At 44.9% G+C, this 20750-nt stretch overlaps 1 protein-coding gene across 1 annotated transcript in view; it reads left to right on the top strand.

The window, feature by feature from the left end:
• The first annotated feature begins 1765 nt into the window (after window positions 1-1765).
• The window catches only part of smc6 (structural maintenance of chromosomes 6), a 40049-nt gene continuing 21064 nt past the window's right edge, over window positions 1766-20750 (top strand). The window contains 9 exon segments of the mRNA XM_070546776.1: window positions 1766-2572; window positions 11969-12122; window positions 12211-12322; window positions 14028-14133; window positions 14213-14349; window positions 17037-17085; window positions 17394-17487; window positions 17614-17715; window positions 19605-19730. Coding sequence (XP_070402877.1) covers window positions 11982-12122; window positions 12211-12322; window positions 14028-14133; window positions 14213-14349; window positions 17037-17085; window positions 17394-17487; window positions 17614-17715; window positions 19605-19730 — 867 coding nt within the window. The 5' untranslated portion in view covers window positions 1766-2572; window positions 11969-11981.

Below are 20750 nucleotides of genomic sequence, written 5' to 3'. Positions count from 1 at the left end.
GTGTCATTGACTCAAAAGTTTTTATTTTTTTATTTATAAATTTTTATTCAGAAAAATAAGTTTATCCAATGTTTTGGCATTTAGTCTATTGGGTTTTTTGGAGACTACTTCACCAGCTTTTGAAAACACACGTTCACAAGGCACAGAAGAAGCTGGGGTACACAAAAACTGTAAAGCCAGTGGAAACGGTGTGGGTAGGATGTCTTCCGGTATGTTAATGGATTTTCTTGTCTTGAAATGTTTCCCTCTGCTAAGTAGCGCTGGACCTCAATGATCGAGTCAGCTGTTGCATTGGTGGGTTTGTCTGCCAACCTTTTGATCAAGCTGCTGCCACAGATTATCTGAAATAATAAAAAATACATAGAAGTTTTAGTTTTTGTCTTCTACTCTGTATTAATACACATTAGCAACAAAACAAATGTGAAAATAAGCTGATAATACTGAACAACTTGCCTTAAGTGGGTAACTGCTCTGATGAAGGTCCAGGCTCGGCTGTGGCTGCAGCACAATCCATTTTCAGGCGATTGACAGCCTCACTACACTTGGAGGAACTACGAAATCCGAGTGTTTTAAATCTGGGGTCTAAAAGTGTTGATAGGGTCAACACACTTAATGACTCCAGATTAGAAGCTGTCTGTGACGCGACGTCTAAGCTGGTCATGGAGATGTGTGGCTGCTTGTGTGTGTAGATGTAAAGAGTTCTGCTCAAGTGCACAATTTAGCATTTTCATCATCGGGATGACCTTTGATCCTGAAACTCTCCTCTCCTCGGACAACTCCACTGTGGCCTGATGGAAAGGGGCCAGCACAAGAAGTGCTTCCCTTAAGATGTTGAGCTCATCAGCGGTGAGTGGAGTTAAATCTGTTTGGAGAGAGGCAAGAGATACCCACACTGGTTCTTTCTCATCATGTAGCCATGACAGCATCTGATATGTGCTGTTCCAACGTGTTGGTACTTCAGTGACAAGTTTCAAGGTGGACCGGCCCATCTGTTGCTGCACTTGAGCAAGCTTCTCTTTTGCTGTGGTGCTGGATCTGAAGAATGATACGATTTGCCTAGATTTGTGTCTTATGGATGAAAGTTCAGGGATCTGATCACAGGATTTTTTGACTATTAAATTTAGTTTGTGTGCAAAATGCAGATTGAATGTCGAATTTGAAGAGTTCGTGTTGCTGCTATCATGTTTGGTGCTGCGTCGGTCACAAGACACCTTACCTTGTTTGTTATGGCCCAGTCATCCATCATGCCCCTTTTGACTTGGGCCAGATTGTCAGCAGTGTGACTTTGTGGAAAGTGTTTGACTCCCAACACAGATGTACACAACTGCATATTATCATTGATGTAGTGACAGGTAAGAGCTAAGCCTCCATGTTCAAGCAGGTCCACATGTCAGCTGTTATACTCACTGCCACAGCTTGCTGTACTTCGCTTTTTACTTGTTCGAGTTCCTCCGCATGCTTTTTGGCCATCATTTCCTTAACCGTCTGAAAATGAATCAAAATCAAATCAGTCTAGTACTTAACACATTAATTAGACCACCTGTCATTAAAGCAAGAAAAACATCCAGCTATGAAGTTCTCTGTGTTTTGCCCTGTTGAATAGAAGGTAGGAATTTAAAACTGAATCCAGTTTTATACCCAAATGTGAGCTGACACACCGGACGGAAATTATTCAAGCATGCATGATGTTTGAATCACAAGTGTTTATTTTTGTTTGCTGCATAAACCTTAAATCAGATGATGGTCTAATACATTTGTTAAGCACTGTATATATTACATGAGTAACATGTGCATACAAACCTTTCTGGTTGGCAAAACGTAAGATGGATCAAGGACCAGAATCAACCCCCTGAACCCCTCACTCTCCACAATGCTCAGGGGTTGGCAGCAGGACTGCTTGGTCCAGAGCAATCTTCCTAGATTCTTTATTTCAAAATTATAAAACATATATTAGTAAAACAGTTGTGAGAAAGCATGCCCAGTGTCTATATAGGTCTACCTGTGTCCGTTCTTGGTGTATTTGCTTCCTCTTCATTTTCATGCTTGACGCTAATGTCTCAGCATTGAGGATGTGCTCTGACAACTCCGCTGAGCAGATGCGACATTTAACCTAAATAAAATTAAACAAAGAATTTACACTAGTCACATGCTGTTTTCAACTCTGACAGATGCGCAGAAACAGGGAAAGACAAACACCTTATTAGCAAGTTAAAAGATCAAAATGATCCCACACAGCAGAAACTTTTCTTTTTCTCTCTGGCTCAATTTTGTTGATGTAGAGAGGGATGTCTTGTTTTACCTTTGAAATTGTAATTTTTTTCACGGCGACTCATCTCGTTGACAGATGCAGAGTCGATACCTTATAAACACTGTTTGGCACCTTGGCAATGAGCGGCACAGCAGCAGTGTCGGTCACGTGACTTTTTCTCAAAGCAACACACGCATCGACACAGGTTTCGCTCCATGAGCTTGACACATGCGCCGGTGTGTCGGTGTTGCTGGATGTGCTGGACCCATCACTGGTTGTTCCCGTTCCCATGGCCAGGATACTGCGGCTGGCAGGCTGGTGATGGTAGGCGCACTCATCTTTTTATGTACCAACTGGAAAAAATAAATTATAAAAGCATTACCTACCAAATTAGCAACAATTTGAAGGGTTTCCGCTTTCCTGTCTCATTTTCTTGTTTAGTGAAACACTGGAAACACGTTAGTGGGGTTAGAAAGTTGAGAGGTGGAGAAAAACGCGGCTCATTTATTTGAAATTGCAGAATAAATATTAGAACTACCCAGGATTGCTGCCAAAAAGAAGCTGCGTGCTTTGTTTATTTCCATGTGTTCAGCCTTTTGCTTCCTGCAAGACGCTTCTCTACACAACTAGTGTTTATGAAACTCATTTTATAGCTTATCTTGTAATTTAGTGAATTTATTCATCAGATTAGAGCTGATGCAGTTTCTTTTTAACCTTCATTGATCTTCTTCCCTAATTAGGGATCATTATAATGATCACTCACATTTTATCTTTTAATTAAACCTACCCCCCACTGGTAATTTTATTCCCTCTCCAGAGAAGAGATGACTGGTGTCAAGCCAGCCTCAAGTTGGAGACTTGCAGTCAAGCCAGCCTCCAGTTTGTTTTCTGTTCCCCGTCTATTCAAGTTATTACGGGAATGGATGTGGAAACCGGATTTCAAAATAAAATTCAACTTCGAGTGAATTATCAGATATTTTAAGAACATAACAAATAATTTAGGCTTGTTCACTATTAGCACCCTGTCAATATCAAGGCAATCTTATTTTGGATTTCAAAGTAAAAGCCCTGTGAATTTTCATTTTTGAACTACTCTTTCAATGACTTCAGAATGCGCTTCAAAGGCATTTTGAAACGCAACATCAGAATGACTTGATATTAGTATCACTGTGGAGTTGTATACTGTTGATCTAAAGTGGAATTACCCTGTTGAAACAGCAATTTTCCATTTTAGAGCATTTTGAAATCACTGAAAATTAGGTCGTATATGGGCAATTTTAAAAGAACTTTATTTTGGAAGGCAACATCAGAATATCATGATATTGATATGGTATCACTGTGGGTTTGTATACTGTTGATCAAAAGTGGAATTACCCTGTGTGTCACGGTGTAGGAGGTGGAGACGGCGGACCATGTGTGGATGAGCTGAGCAGGAGGAAAAAATGCAGGCTTCAGTAAAAGTAAAAATGGTTTAATGGCAGGATGGGATGAACAGGAACACCAACAAACAACAATGAACTGACAAAGGACAGGGGCAAAACAGGTGGTTTAAATACAGAGGACTAATTAGGGAAACATGGGCAGGTAAACGAGGGACAGGTGAGAACAATACGGGTAATCATGGCAGGAGAGGAACACAGTCAGGCGGGCAGGGGCAGATCGTGACAGTACCCCCCCTTAAGGGCGGATACCAGACGCCCATAAGGCCACACGAAACAGGAGACAGGGACTCGAAGACTGGACAGGAACGAGACTGGACAGAAACAGGACGGGACTAGACTTGGCTGGAACGGGACTTGACTTGGCTGGAACGTGAAGACTGGACAGAAACGGGACGGGACTAGACTTGGCTGGAACGTGAAGACTGGACAGAAACGGGACGGGACTAGACTTGGCTGTAACGTGAAGACTGGACAGAAATGGGACGGGACTAGACTTGGCTGGAACGTGAAGACTTGGCTGGAACGGGACGGGACTAGACTTGGCTGGAACGTGAAGACTTGGCTGGAACGGGACGGGACTAGACTTGGCTGGAACGTGAAGACTTGGCTGGAACGGGACGGGACTAGACTTGGCTGGAGCGTGAAGACTGGACAGAAACTGGACGGGACTAGACTTGGCTGGAACGGGACTAGACTTGGCTGGAACGTGAAGACTTGGCTGGAATGTGAAGACTTGGCTGGAACGTGAAGACTTGGCTGGAACGGGACGGGACTAGACTTGGCTGGAACGGAACGTGAAGACTTGGCTGGAACGGGATGGGACTAGACTTGGCTGGAACGGAACGTGAAGTCTTGGCTGGAACGGGACGGGACTAGACTTGGCTGGAACGGAACGTGAAGTCTTGGCTGGAACGGGACGGGACTAGACTTGGCTGGAACGGAACGGGACGTGAAGACTTGGCTGGAACGGGACGTGAAGACTTGGCTGGAACGGGACGTGAAGACGTGGCTGGAACGGGACGTGAAGACTTGGCTGGAACGGGACGTGAAGACTTGGCTGGAACGGGACGGGACTAGACTTGGCTGGAACGGAACGTGAAGTCTTGGCTGGAACGGGACGGGACTAGACTTGGCTGGAACGGAACGTGAAGTCTTGGCTGGAACGGGATGGGACTAGACTTGGCTGGAACGGAACGGGACGTGAAGACTTGGCTGGAACGGGACGGGACTAGACTTGGCTGGAACGGAACGGGACGTGAAGACTTGGCTGGAACGGGACGTGAAGACTTGGCTGGAACGGGACGTGAAGACTTGGCTGGAACGGGACGTGAAGACTTGGCTGGAACGTGAAGACTTGGCTGGAACGGAACGTGAAGACTTGGCTGGAACGGAACGTGAAGACTTGGCTGGAACGTGAAGACTTGGCTTGAACGTGAAGACTTGGCTGGAACGTGAAGACTTGGCTGGAACGGAAGACTTGGCTGGAACGGAACGTGAAGACTTGGCTGGAACGGGACGGGACTAGACTTGGCTGGAACGTGAAGACTTGGCTGGAACGGGACGGGACTAGACTTGGCTGGAGCGTGAAGACTGGACAGAAACGGGACGGGACTAGACTTGGCTGGAACGGGACTAGACTTGGCTGGAACGTGAAGACTTGGCTGGAATGTGAAGACTTGGCTGGAACGTGAAGACTTGGCTGGAATGGGACGGGACTAGACTTGGCTGGAACGTGAAGACTTGGCTGGAACGGAACGTGAAGACTTGGCTGGAACGGGATGGGACTAGACTTGGCTGGAACGGAACGTGAAGTCTTGGCTGGAATGGGACGGGACTAGACTTGGCTGGAACGGAACGTGAAGTCTTGGCTGGAACGGGACGGGACTAGACTTGGCTGGAACGGAACAGGACGTGAAGACTTGGCTGGAACGGGACGTGAAGACTTGGCTGGAACGGGACGTGAAGACTTGGCTGGAACGGGACGTGAAGACTTGGCTGGAACGGGACGGGACTAGACTTGGCTGGAACGGAACGTGAAGTCTTGGCTGGAACGGGACGGGACTAGACTTGGCTGGAACGGAACGTGAAGTCTTGGCTGGAACGGGATGGCACTAGACTTGGCTGGAACGGAACGTGAAGTCTTGGCTGGAACGGGACGGGACTAGACTTGGCTGGAACGGGATGGGACTAGACTTGGCTGGAACGGAACGTGAAGTCTTGGCTGGAACGGGACGGGACTAGACTTGGCTGGAACGGAACGGGACGTGAAGACTTGGCTGGAACGGGACGGGACTAGACTTGGCTGGAACGGAATGGGACGTGAAGACTTGGCTGGAACGGGACGTGAAGACTTGGCTGGAACGGGACGTGAAGACTTGGCTGGAACGGGACGTGAAGACTTGGCTGGAACGGGACGTGAAGACTTGGCTGGAACGTGAAGACTTGGCTGGAACGGAACGTGAAGACTTGGCTGGAACGGAACGTGAAGACTTGGCTGGAACGGAACATGAAGACTTGGCTGGAACGTGAAGACTTGGCTGGAACGTGAAGACTTGGCTGGAACGGAAGACTTGGCTGGAACGGAAGACTTGGCTGGAACGGAACGTGAAGACTTGGCTGGAACGGAACGTGAAGACTTGGCTGGAACGGAACGTGAAGACTTGGCTGGAACGGAACGTGAAGACTTGGCTGGAACGGAACGTGAAGACTTGGCTGGAACGGAACATGAAGACTTGGCTGGAACGGAACGTGAAGACTTGGCTGGAACGGAACGTGAAGACTTGGCTGGAACGTGAAGACTGGACAGAAACGAGACTGGACAGAAACGGGACGGGACTAGACTTGGCTGGAACGTGAAGACTGGGCTGGAACGTGAAGACTGGGCTGGAACGTGAAGACTGGGCTGGAACGTGAAGACTGGGCTGGAACGTGAAGACTGGGCTGGAACGTGAAGACTGGGCTGGAACGTGAAGACTTGGCTGGAACGTGAAGACTGGACAGAAACGAGACTGGACAGAAACGGGACGGGTCTAGACTTGGCTGGAACGTGAAGACTGGACAGAAACGAGACTGGACAGAAACGGGACGGGACTAGACTTGGCTGGAATGTGAAGACTGGGCTGGAACGTGAAGACTGGGCTGGAACGTGAAGACTGGGCTGGAACGTGAAGACTGGGCTGGAACGTGAAGACTTGGCTGGAACGTGAAGACTTGGCTGGAACGTGAAGACTTGGCTGGAACGTGAAGACTTGGCTGGACGTGAAGAGGCGTGGAACCCAGGCAGAGAACTGCAGGAGCAGGCGTGGGACCCAGGCAGAGAACTGCAGGAGCAGGCGTGGGACCCAGGCAGAGAACTGCAGGAGCAGGCGTGGGACCCAGGCAGAGAACTGCAGGAGCAGGCGTGGGACCCAGGCAGAGAACTGCAGGAACAGGCTTGGGACCCAGGCAGAGAACTGCAGGAACAGGCGTGGGACCCAGCAGGGGCTGCAGGAGCAGGCGTGGGACCCAGGCAGAGAACTGCAGGAGCAGGCGTGGGACCCAGCAGAGGCTGCAGCAGCACGAGACCTGCAGGAATAAGCCCCACAGCGTGGACCAGGAAGTGGACGAACGGCAGGAGCGACGCGAGGAAACCCAGCTCGGTGGCAGGTGCTCGACAACCGGTCTGAGCAGGTGCACAGCACGATTCGCTGGATCTCAGGCAGAGGCTTGGGTGCAGGGAAGCAGGAGAAGAGCGGGGAGACCAGCCCTACCACCCCGGAGAACGATGCCGTGCGTAGGGGGTGTAACTCCTTCCAAGCTCCAGGATCCGCGGCTTCCATGACACAAACGGGACGGGGGCAGAAAGCAGGAGAGGAGAAGGGCTCGACCACCACAGGAAACGGACTGGATGCGCCGAAACCCACCCAGAGGCTTGACCACCCCGGAGAACAGGTAGGATGCGCCAACACCCTGGGCCAGAATCTCCTTCTGCTAAAGGAGAAAAAGCAAAAAATAAATCCTCCAGGGATCAGGTGTTAGCTCACCACAGGTCCAGGTTTGGTCAGTTCATTCTGTCACGGTGTAGGAGGTGGAGACGGCGGACCATGTGTGGATGAGCTGAGCAGGAGGTAAAAATGCAGGCTTCAGTAAAAGTAAAAATGGTTTAATGGCAGGATGGGATGAACAGGAACACCAACAAACAACAACAATGAACTGACAAAGGACAGGGGCAAAACAGGTGGTTTAAATACAGAGGACTAATTAGGGAAACATGGGCAGGTAAACGAGGGACAGGTGAGAACAATAAGGGTAATCGTGGCAGGAGAGGAACACAGTCAGGCGGGCAGGGGCAGATCGTGACACTGTGGAAACAGCAATTTTCCATTTTAGAGCATTTTGAAATCACTGAAAGTTTGGTCGTATATGGGCAATTTTAAAAGGCCTTTATTTTGGAAGGCAACATCAGAATGACTTGATATTGATACAGTATCACTGTGGGGTTGTATACTGTTGATCTAAAGTGGAATTACCCTGTGGAAACAGCAATTTTCCATTTTAGAGCTTTTTGAAATCGTTAAAAGAGTTGGTCAAATATGGGCAATTTCAAATTGCTGTGGTTTGATAGTGTTGATACAAAATGCAACTGCTCTTTGGAAATATGACTTTTGCTTTTAAGAGCATTCTGAAGTCATTGAAAGAGTAGTTCAAAAATGAAAATTCAAAGGGCTTTTACTTTGAAATTTAAAATAAGATGGCCTTGATATTGACAGGGCGCTAATAGTGAACAAGCCTAAATTATTTGTTATTATGTTCTTAAAATATCTGATAATTCACTCAAAGTTGAATTTTATTTTGAAATCCGGTTTCCACATCCCTTCCCGTAATACTTTGAATAGATGGGGAAGCGACAATAAACGAGGCTGGCTTGACTGCAAGTCTCCAACTGGAGGCTGGCTTGACACCAGTAAGAGATGCCAGGTGTGATGTTTGTGAGGAAAACAGTGGTGATTAGCTTTCATTAAAACCCAGAGGTATTCGTTTCTATAATTATCAAGATCTTTGTTCCGTCTCAAGAATAATAAGGAACTTTGGATTTGTTCAGTCTAGCTGCAGCTTTTGTGATCTACAAATATATGAGGTTCCAAATATGCTAAAATGTGTTTGTCTATGATACCTTATCTGCACAAGTGTGTTAACATTAGGTCATTTTACTTCTGTGCATAAATGAGTAACATGTTATAAGATTCAACGCTGTTTGTTTTATTAAATTGTTCTGTATTGCTGTAAAGTTATCGTCTTCTGAAGTATTAGAATAGAATAGAATAGAATAGAATAGACTTTGATCCCACAGTGGGGAAATTCACTCGTTGCAGCAGCACTAACATTTAAGAGAATTATTTGAAGAAACATAATAACAAAGGTACATGTATATACACACATAGATAGTAATCAAGTATTGTAACCTTCGACTACTAAAAACCACGAATAAAAAAAAAATTCATGTGTAGAAAAGCGTCTTGCAGGAACCCAGGAAGCAACAGGCTAAACACATGGAAATAAACAATGCACACATTTTCTTTCTTGCAACAATCTTGGGTAATTATTACTCATTTAGAATTTGTTTTAGCCTAATGACATCAGATTGGCTAATGAAGCAGCCAGACAACATAAATGAGATAATTTGACAATGGGTTTTAACAACATAGTCAGATAACGTCATGTAACAATATCACATAAAAACATCATATAGCAACATCAAGTAACTGTCACAATGCGGTGTGGGTGGAGGTGGATCCATGTGTGGTGGAGCAGGACCAGGAGGCAGAAATGCAGCTCAGGTAACATAAAATGGATTTAGTGAATGATGGTAGGTGGGATGATACAAGAGGAGCAACATAACGGGGTGAAAACCAACAATGACCTGACAAAGGACAAGAGCAAACAGGGAGTATAAATACACAAGGAACAATCAGGAACACATGGGCAGGATAACATGGGGCAGGTGAGTCCAATAAACATCTAATCAGGGACAGATGAGACCAAGAGTCAATGGGGTAGGAGCAGATCCTGACAGTACCCCCCCCTCAAGGGGCGGATACCAGACACCCAGACGACACACAAAACGAACACAAGGGGACCAGGAGACTCGGGAGGCTGAGGGGACGTAGACTCGGGAGGCTGAGGGGACGTGGATTCGGGAGGCTAAGGGGACAAGACTCGGGAACTCTGAAGATGTAGACTCGGGAACTCTGAAGACGTAGACTCCGCAGTAGCAGGCGTAGATTCTGCAGCAGCAGATGTGGACCCTGCAGCAGCAGACGTAGACTCCTCAGCAGAAGACGAGCACTCTCGGACCAGCTGCACCTGCTGGGCCGGGTGAAGAACCTCCCGGACAGGTGGAACCTCTGCAGACGGAGCCTCTTTGACAGGCTGGACCGGCGTCCTTTTGGCCAGGCTGGACCGAAACCTCTAGGACAGGCTGGACTGGAGCCCTTTGGACAGGCTGGACCGGAACCTCTTGGCCAGGCTGGACCGGAGCCCTTTGGCCATGCTGGACTGGAGATGAACATCCAGAGGAGATCTGGAGATAGCCGAAAGGTTGATGAACTGTAGAGAAGCAGAGCGAGGGAACCAGGATCAGCGGCAGGTACTCAACAATCCGGTCAGAGCAGGTGCACATCAGGATACTCTGGGTCCAAAGGCAGAGGCTCAGGTGAATGTAAACAGAAGAGGAGCGGGGAGACGAGCCCTACCACCCGGGGAACGTTGGTGTGCGTAGGGGGTTTACTCCACTGATACTCCAGGACTTCTCAAGCTTCCGAGGCAAAAACAGGACAGGGCGGACAGCAGGAGAGGAGAATGGGTTCAAACACCCCTGAAACAGGTAGGATGCGCCGAAACCCCTCGAAACAGAACTCCTTCCGCTGGAAGGCTGGAACGGAGACAAAGCAAAAACAAATAATCCTCCAGGCAGGTGTTAGAGCTCACCACCGGTCCAGGTTGGTCGGGTCATTCTGTCACGATGCGGTGTGGGTGGAGGTGGACCCATTTGTGGTGGAGCTAGACCAGGAGGCAGAAATGCAGCTCAGGTAACATAAAACAGATTTAATGAATGATGGGAGGTGGGATGATACAAGAGGAGCAACATAACGGGGTGGAAACCAACAATGACCTGACAAAGGACAAGAGCAAACAGAGTATAATTACACAAGGAACAATCAGGAACACATGGGCAGGATAACAAAGGGCAGATGAGTCCAATAAACATCTAATCAGGGGCAGATGAGACCAAGGCCCTGTCCACACGTAGCCGTGGATCTGCCAAAACGTAGATATATTTCTATGTTTTGGCCTGTCATCCACACGAAAACGGAGTTTTTTCACACGAAAACGGATCTTTTTATAAACTCCGGCCAAAGTGAAGATCTACGTTTTCTCCGTTTTGGGTGTGTGCGTGTGGACAGACAAAACCGGAGTTCTAAGGTCCGCAACGTCACTTTCCGCGACAAAAAAATGCTGACATCACGTGTGCGACCTGTGTTTACACTAGCCGACAGCATGGATGCCCTCAGAGCTGCGCTCGCTTTATCAATGGTCCAAGCGCTTTTTGCTTGTTTGTTTTTGCAAGCGGAATTACTGCTCCTTGCGGAAGACCACAGATGAAGGACGAGGTTAAGAACGGGGAAAGTACTGCCGCCTACAGGTCTGGCATGTCCTTAACAACGTATTTATCCGAGTACGTGTGGACAGAGTTTTTTTTTTAAACGAGGTGGTGTGGATGCAAGTTTTTGGAGGGGCGGATATTCGTTTTTTAAATAAACCGGCTACATGTGGACTAGGCCCAAGAGTCAGAGGGGTAGGAGCAGATCCTGACAGTAACAACTTCAAGTGAAAACATCAAGTAACAACATCAAGTAGCATCATGTCAGCATGTCAGCATGACTAAAATATCTGTTTTTTTTCCATCGGCACATGCTTTTAACCCTCTGATGGCAGGCGTTGCAGATTTGCAACATTAAAACCTACCTGGTTACTCCACATATGTATTTCATGAGCATTTTTTAACTCAGAAGTACCCCTGAAGGACTTAGTTGTTCGTCCTTTTATCAAAACTTATTTTGAGCCTGAGAGGGTTAAATTGTTATGTGAAGATGTGTAAATCTTTTGGTATTTGTACTAAATATTTATTTATTTATTTGTGTGTGTGTGTGTGTGTGTGTGTGTCACAAAAGGAGCAGGAAGTAAAGGTCTCGAGTCATGAAACCGTTTATTCTAATAATAGATTTGCTCATGTTTTCAGTGACGCTCTCAAAATGAGCAAGAGGAAGGCCAAAGTCATTGGTGATTCGACAACTTTGAAGATCTGCAGAGTGACAGTTGTAGGTGGTGAAAATGCATCAGATGATTTTAAACATCTAAGACCATCTTCAAATACCTTCAATCATGCTGCATCAGTGAGTATTTATTCCTTTTATTTGTCCTAACTTCTCACCAGCACTCAAAGTAATGTTTTATTTTTAATTTTTTGCATTTCTCTTGCAGGGAGACATTGGTTTGATTGAAAGCATCACTTTGAAAAATTTCATGTGCCACTACTCTCTGGGTCCGTTCCAGTTTGGGCCCCATGTGAAGTTCATCGTTGGCAACAATGGGAGTAAGTAACTGCATCTAGAACACCATTAGAATAGGTTTCCATTTTGCTGACTACAACTTGGTTTTGTGATTTTATATAACATCACTTGTAACTTCTGTGTAAAGATACTGGTTACATGTGCAAAAAAATGATAAAAATGTTATTTACAAGATGCTCACTAAATAACTGGTGCACTGTCACGGTCAACTAGTTTGAAAATAGGTTTTTCATTTCTACAAGTTTGGCTGCTTCTGTATTTTTAGATATTTTTGTCAAACATATCTATAATTATGGGAAAATGATTCTATTTTCTATTATTTAAAGGTTTAAATGACAGTTATATTTTGTTTATATTGGGGACGAGAGGGGCTCAGGAGTTAGGACATGTCACCATTCTTGCCTGCTGGTGGTGGTCGGAGGGACGGTGGTGCAGACTGTGTGGAGACGTAGCTTCTGTTGTGGCTACAGTGTAGCTCATCACCACCAGTGCGTGAATGTGTGTGTGAATGATTGACTGTACTGTAAAGCTCTTTGGAGTCCTCTGACTTAGAACAGCGCTATACAATTGCAGGTAATTTATCATTTTACACAAAGAGTCTATGTTTGCAGTATTGGTCCTTTTTTCCAAGACCTCGACAATTATTCCAATAATGATGTCATAAACTAACTTCTGGTTCACATCCTGACTGATTGTAACCCTTTCCTGCATAATCTTGCATAGTTCAATTGTGTTTTTTCAAACATCTCTTGAGGATTGTCCACAAGTTCTCAATGGGATTGATAGAAGGACGTTCCTGGTCATTGATAGCCTGGCAAGCCAAACTAAATAAATATGTTCATTAGTCTGGCAATGCTCCATTGACAGCTCTCGGTCGTAGGGCGGGTCCTACCGATCTGTATGCTACTGGACAACAAACAACGTGACATACTCATCGCAATGGATGTTGGAAAACGAGGCAGTCTGCTGTTGAAGAAGGTGAAAAGACATGCGTTTTATAAATAAAGGTCTTAAATAGATTTATTTGCTCCTGATTCTAATAAAGCCAAAGTCCAAATTGTCCAGAATTGATGTAAAATTCGTTTCAAATGAGCTGTTGCCATCTTGTTCCACTCCGTCGCATCATCCCGCCCACCAGACCAATAGATCACCTTAATTGGCCCACAAAGCAGGGCACTGTGATTGGTCCCCTATTGTCCACTATTGTGGACCAATCACAGTGCTCTGTCAGTTTGAATCCCCTAGAAGAGTTGCGATTGGCTCGCCAGAATGCTGCTAGGGGCTGCAGAGGTTCCGATGTAGCTTTCCTAGACCAAACTTTGCAAAGCAAGAATTTGGTCTAGTTCACTAGGCTACGTCATTAACTCAAAATTTAGATGTTTTGTTCTTCAGACCTCCGTTCTGACTTCAGCCCTGTGACCTGGTGCTCCATCATGTTAGGAAATACATTGTTCATCACCAAACTGTTAAATGTTTGGGAGAAGTTCCACTGGGAGGATGTTTTGGTGCCATTCTTTATTTGTGGCTGGCCTGAGGCTAAACTGTGAGTGAGTCTGATCCTTTGACTCAGCTCCATGCATAAATATTCTCAGGCTGCTTTAATGTTGGCATGGTGCTGGGCGGATGGGAGCACTCACCCTTTTATCTCCTGACAATGTTTTGGTCTTATTTCACTAGTAGATATAAGTATAACACGCATCACCTTTGATGTGTATATGACCATCTCAGGTGGGAAAAGTGCCATCTTGACTGCTTTGATTGTCGGCCTCGGTGGAAAGGCCACTGTGACGAACAGAGGGGTGTCGCTCAAGGATTTTGTGAAAGCTGGTGAAAGGTAAATGAGTCATAATTTCATGTAGTTGTGAAGTTTTCCTTACCAGAAGTCACTATGGTATTTATGTCCTGCTTCTTAGTACCTCAGATATAACTGTAAAGCTGAGAAACAAAGGGCCAGATGCTTACAAGAAGGATGCCTATGGTGACTACATCTCCATTGAGCAACGCATCTCAGGTGATGGCTCTCGAAGTTACAAACTGAAGAATAAATCAGGTGAGTTTTCATAGATATGGAATGTGTTTTTTTTTCCAGTTTTATGAGTTTAGTAAACTTTTTTAGGCTAATTTCACTGAGAATTTTTGTTTTTTCTTGTTATTTTAAAAAATATGATATGATTTGTCACTTTGAGTTTCAATGTGAAAATTGTCTTCTACCCCTACTTCCTGCATTAGCTGCCGATAGAAAATAGATGTGGAAATGCTCGGATTAGAAAAGCCAGTGGCAATTGCACGTCATATTGTCAGATTAGAATTCAAGAACTCACCAGTCTTGGTTCCCAACGGGGAAGGCTGTTGTTGATTTAGTGTCTAGGAAAGCGCAGAGCACCCGTCGCGCCTAGTAGAAGCTAACCGTTAGCATTAGCAACTCCACAACGTGGCATAACTCCCTGGAGATACTTGTAGAGATAAAACATCACCGTTACAGAGTGAACAAAGTCAGTGCTAGTGTCGCATTGATGTTAGCCATTCAGAGGGGAGATGTCTAAGTAAGACTCCAAATCCTGCTGTATGCTCCCCACTTCTCTGGTTAACTTTTACTTCCTGAAACAGGATCGCCAATGCTTTTTTCCCAAAAATCAAATGACAAGGCATTAATTTATACTAATCACTACAAATACAAATCACACTTTGAAAAAAATGCACTTGTTTCCTAATTATGTGTTAGCTACATAATCTGTAATTTATCCTTATAATCCCTGGGAGAAAGGTCAGTTCAGGATCAAGTTGGCAAATTAACCTCAGCCAAAACAAAAATGTTTCTCAGTACATTTTACAGTAATACAGCTACAATTTGGAGATGTAGTAGTTAAGAGTCGTCTTCTGAGTGCTAACCAGGGGTCTCATTTATCAAACATTGCGTAGAATCCTTACTAAAACCGTACTTAAGCTCAGCAAAAAAAATGTACTTACGCCAAGTAGGTTTGTGATCTATCAAACATGGAGTACGCACAGCTGCACGCAATCTCCGCTTCATAAATCGGAGACTAACGAGAATGTTTCTCAGCTGCATTTTAGTCGCAGACTGCCCTCACCACGCCCACTTACTGCCATAAATAGTCAGTGCAAAGTGCCTTGTGGATCTCATGCATATACATAAGCCGGCTGTTGCAGCGCTCCGCCAATGACATGGCGACCGTAGATCGAGGCAGATCAAGGAAGCGCAATTTCACAGAAGCAGAAATTCAGGTACCTGTGGGTGAGGTGGAGAAATGAAAGGAAGTGCTTTTGCAAAACAAATAAGAGAAAATCCACGGAGTGGCACAGCGTTGCTGAAGCCGTCAATGTTGTGAATTCTTCAGAGAGATCTGTGGCGGATATAAAAAAAGATGGTCCAATCGGGATTTGATCTCCAGACTCCCGGGTGGACGTCACGCTCGCTAACCAGTCAGCCAAACAGAGATCTCTCCTGTACAAGTAGCCAGGGCGCATGATCAATCGGGTCACAGTGACAGGACACACACTGTCACAGACGCATGACATTCTGTCTCAATCTGTCCCCCTGCTGATATTCTGCATTTCGTATTCTGCACTTCACGCTGTGTGTGTGTGTGTAGGGGGTCTTGTTCTGTATTAAAACGGATCAGTACAAGTGATAATACTGCAGGATTTCATAATTTTACCCTTCTCAGCAGCAGCACTGCAGGTGCTCTCTATGTCCAAAATGTGCGTAAGCCAGGGTCCTTAGTCAACTTAACGTTGCGCACATTTTTCCGCTAAGTTTTCTTTCATAAATCCCAAAGTTTGTGTAGAAAGTTGCTCACGCGGTTTTCTGACCCCTTTTTGTGCGTAAGCATGATAAATGAGACCCTGGTCTTTGTTTTAAACCTGAACTACCTGGGGCTAAGCTTGTCTTTCTTTGACAGATTTCAACAAAACTTCCAAGAAGCAGTAATCACTGTCCATGGCTGGCAATGCCATCTGATTTATTAAAGGCATAAATGGCTGTAACTCTCTAATTTAACGGACATTGAGCTACATTTTGTCACACCCTGTCCTGTCTCTCCATTTGGTTCAGCCTGTGTCCCTGTTGATTGCTCCCACCTGCCTCTTGTTTCCCAATCACCCAAGCTCCCAGCCCTCCTGTATTTAAACCCCTCCAGTCCTTTGTCTCTTGTTGCTTCATTGTTTCCATGTCCTGCGTGCGTGAATCATTAAAACCCTTTCAGTTGTCCAGTTTGTCTGCCTGCCTGCTTTCTCCCCTACATGTGGATCCTCACCTCCGCTCCACTCACCAGCGCACCCTGACACATTTTGGTGATGTTCTAAATAAAAGTCCACCACAACTCAAACTCCAAGGGATCCACGTTGACTGTCTGCCTCTTGATGTACCGGACGGATTTTAAAGAAAGTCTCGCAATTAAATGATTGGAAATTTACAACTGATTAACCTTTGGAGCCGACCCAGTTGACTGATCTGCAACTTTCTTTTGGAATAATGTGTTTCATGAATATGTTTGTCGTTTAACAGTGGAATATGCTCTTTGCAAAGAACTTGTGATGCATTGAAAATACATGTTTTTTTCCAATACAACAATTCTCACATTTAAGAAACTGCATTCATGAAATTATGTTCATTTATAGCCAATAATGAAAATTGTAGTTATTCTCTATGGTTTAGCATTTGCTGCTGCAGCACTGGTGTGTTAGTCGGTTAAATAATTTATTTTTCTCATATTTTAGGTCAACTTGTCTCAAACAAGAAGGAAGAATTAACGTCAATTTTAGATCAACATCCAGGTAACTGCTGGGAATTTTATTAAAACCTTCATATCAAATGGGCTGCATGGTTGCACTGTTGCCTTGCAGCAGGAAGGTTGCTGGTTCAAATCCCAGCTGCTGCTGCCTTTCTGCTTGGAACATGCATATGTGGGTTTTCTCTGGATACTCTGGTTTCTTTCTACTGGCTATAAACATACATAATAGGTTACATAGTGAGTAGGTTCTGATGGAAGCTTCTGCAAAATACATAAACATAAATGTCCTGAATTTAAGGTGGTAATTTAGAACAGAACAATCCAGGCCCTTAACAAGAAACGTGTTTGTGTTCCAGTTGGATAACCCCGTCTCTATTCTCAGCCAAGAAATGAGTAAACAGTTCCTGCACTCAAAAAATGAAACGGATAAATATAAGGTACCACACACTGACACGTTTTAGATTATATCGAGAGAAAAAAAAGACACAGCTAGAAATCCCTCTTATTCTAGGGGGATATTTTTTCTCTCAGTGATCTGTAAACAAATATCTTCAGTTTTGTAGTTTTTCATGAAAGCAACGCTGCTCGAACAGATGAAGAGAGATTACATCCACATCAAAAACACGGAGAGGATCACGCGGCAGCAGGTGGAGAAACAAGAGGAGGTAAAATATGAAAACGATCGTATTTCATCTTCAACAGTTTGCCAGAAATTTACAGAAGAACATCAGTTTGTCATCTTGCTTGGGATTTTTCATCTCTATAAAACATTTTTAAAATGTCCATGCTTTCGTTCTTTTTTAAACACAGAAACAGTTTTGTTTACCTGTTTGTAGCTACAGTTTCGCCGACGGCTGCCGGCTTCTTCAGGCTGACGCTGATGGTGGCGCGTCACTTCCTTCTCCGTTTATCTGCGGGCAGCAGAGGACGTTGTCGCCCTCTACTGCCCGCTCTCCCCTCTCCGACGATGCAGTCCCATGTGTGGTCCAGCGTGTAAACTCCGTCGTCCCTGTTCATGGTCCCACATCCACGTCTCCTTATCTCGATTGCTTCCTTGATCCATCTTTTGTATTTTTGTTGTTCGGTGGTTATGATTCGTGTGCTGTCCCAGTCCATTATATGGTTTTCTCTTAAGCAATGATCTGTTACGGCTGACTTCTTTATTGTACTTTCTGCTTCTTGTTTTGCTGCTCTTGTGTGTTTACGATTTGCCTCTTTCTCGCACTCCTTTCTGTGTTCTATTGTCCGTGTATTGAGTTGGCGTCCGGTTTCTCCTATGTATGTTTTATTGCAGAGTTTGCATGGGATTTCGTAGATGACTCCACATTTTTGTCCAGCTGATATTTTGTCTTTTGGGTGTACTAATCTGTTTCTAACTGTTGTGTATGGCTTTGTTGGTGTGTTTATGTTGTGTTTTTTCATTGTTGCTCTTATTTTTTCCGTTATGCCTCTGATGTATGGTAGGGTTATCACTGGTTTTGGTTCTTGTCTTTCTGGGTTTCTGGTTCTTTTCTTGGGTTGTTCTTTGCTTTCTGTTTTTGTTTGTTGTTTTCCTTTGTTTATTGCCCATGTCGGGTATGCGCAGGTCTTTAAAGCGTGTTGTATGTGTTTGTCCTCTTGTTTACGGTCTCTCTCTTCTGTTATTATGTTTGCTGTAAAACTGTAGCTACAAACAGGTAAACAAAACTGTTTCTGTGTTTAAAAAAGAACGAAAGCATGGATTTAGAAAGACACAGCAAGAACACACCTAAGATTTTTAAAATGTAATAGCTCATTTGTTAACACTAAAGGTTGAACCCAGGTAAGCATCTGCTTAGAGGGAGCTTCCTTCTGTCCATTAATGTGTTGTAGAATATAAGATTACCTTTCAGACCACTGAAATGTAATTATGACTGAACGGTAACCCGGTTATTATCACAAAGCAGCTTCTTGAGAAAGAAAGATGGGAGCCAGCGTGTCTGCTAACTCTGAGAATGTGTGAAGGTGGTTTTATTCATGTGTCTGAACAATATTATAATATCCACTGATTTCCCTCTTTCCTACTCACTCTCTCTCTTTCTTAACATTTTGTTTTTTAATCACAATTGTCTATTTTTTGCTCATTTAAAATATACTTTTAATCATTTTCTAAACTCTTTTAAATTTTTACATTTTTTGTTTTCGTGAAGCGCCTCATGGTTTTTATCTTGAGAGGCGCTATAGAAATGATATTTTCTTCTTCTTCTTCTTCTTGTTCTTCTTCTTCTTGTTGTTCTTGTTCTTCTTCTTCTTGTTGTTCTTGTTCTTGTTCTTGTTCTTCTTCTTCTTCTTGTTCTTCTTCTTCTTCTCCTCGTGTGTGTTTAAAGATTCATTGAATGTAATTGAATAAACTTTATTATCCCATGATTGAGACAAAACTCTCATAAGAAGAATGAATATAGGAAGTCAGTCGTCTACTAATGTCTCTTTATACATCAGCATCTGGAAAACCAGAGCAGTCACAAGATGATGAATAGGTTGAACAACAGAAAAGATTTCTCTTTCATTCGTTTCTTTATTTGTTGTTTATGACCAGAGCCTGAAGGATCTGAGGCAGGAGTTTCTACAGAAGAAGGAGCGATATGAGAATTTGTCTTCTCTCAGTGAGCTGAAGGAGATTTTGGAGAACCTGAAGAAAAAAATGGCGTGGCGTTTGGTACAGGTTTGTTTAGAGATATGTTGACAGATTTTTGTGAAAGCTTCAGAAACGGGATGTAGAGAGCTGTAAAATAAGTATTTGCACTCTTACAGGTTTTGTCTGTTTTTGTTTGTCACAATAAAATGTAGTCAAACAACTACACAGCGGCGGAGCCCCGGGGGCAGATGAGGTTTGTCCTGGGTATCTCAAGGCTATGGATGTTGTAGGGTTGTCGTGGTTGACACGTCTCTACAACATTGCATAGTCATCTGGGGCAGTTTCTGTAGTGTGGCAGACCGGGGTGGTGGCCCCCATCTTTAAGAAGGGTGACCTGAGGGTGTGTTCCAACTATAGGGGGATCGCACTCCTCAGCCTCCCTGGAAAGGTCTACTCCAAGGTACTGGAGAGGAGGGTCTGATCGATAGTTGAATCTCAGATTGAGGAGGAGCAATGTGGTTTTCGTCCTGGCCGTGGAACTGTGGACCAGCTCTATACCCTTGCAAGGGTGATGGAGGGGGCATGGGAGTTTGCCCAACCAATCCACATGTGCTTTGTGGATTTGGAGAAGGCTTATGACCGTGTCCCCAGGGGCACCCTGTGGGGGACGCTCCAGGAGTACGGGGTGGGTGGCTTTCTGTTAAGGGCCATTCAGTCCCTTTACCAGAGGAGCGTGAGTTTGGTCCGCATAGCCGGTAGTAAGTTGGACCTGTTCCCGGTGAGAGTTGGACTCTGCCAGGGCTGCCCTTTGTCACCGGTTCTGTTCATTACCTTTATGGACAGAATTTCTAGGCGCAGCCGTGGTGTGGAATGTGTCGAGTTTGGTGGCAGGAGAATCTTGTCTTTGCTTTTTTGCGGATGATGTGGTCCTCCTAGCTTCATCCAGCTCTGACCTTCAGCTCTTGCTGGGTAGGTTCACGGTCGAGTGTGAAGCGGCTGGGATGAGGATCAGCACCTCCAAATCTGAGACCATGATTCTCGACCGGAAAAGGGTGGCTTGCCAACTCCGGATCGGGGGAGAGGTCCTACCTCAAGTGGAGGAGTTTA

This window comes from Nothobranchius furzeri, chromosome 18 (genome assembly GCF_043380555.1).
Source record: "Nothobranchius furzeri strain GRZ-AD chromosome 18, NfurGRZ-RIMD1, whole genome shotgun sequence".
NCBI lineage: Eukaryota > Metazoa > Chordata > Actinopteri > Cyprinodontiformes > Nothobranchiidae > Nothobranchius > Nothobranchius furzeri.
The sequence above is the reverse complement of the archived record's forward strand: the minus strand, read 5'-3'. Positions and strand labels throughout refer to the sequence as shown.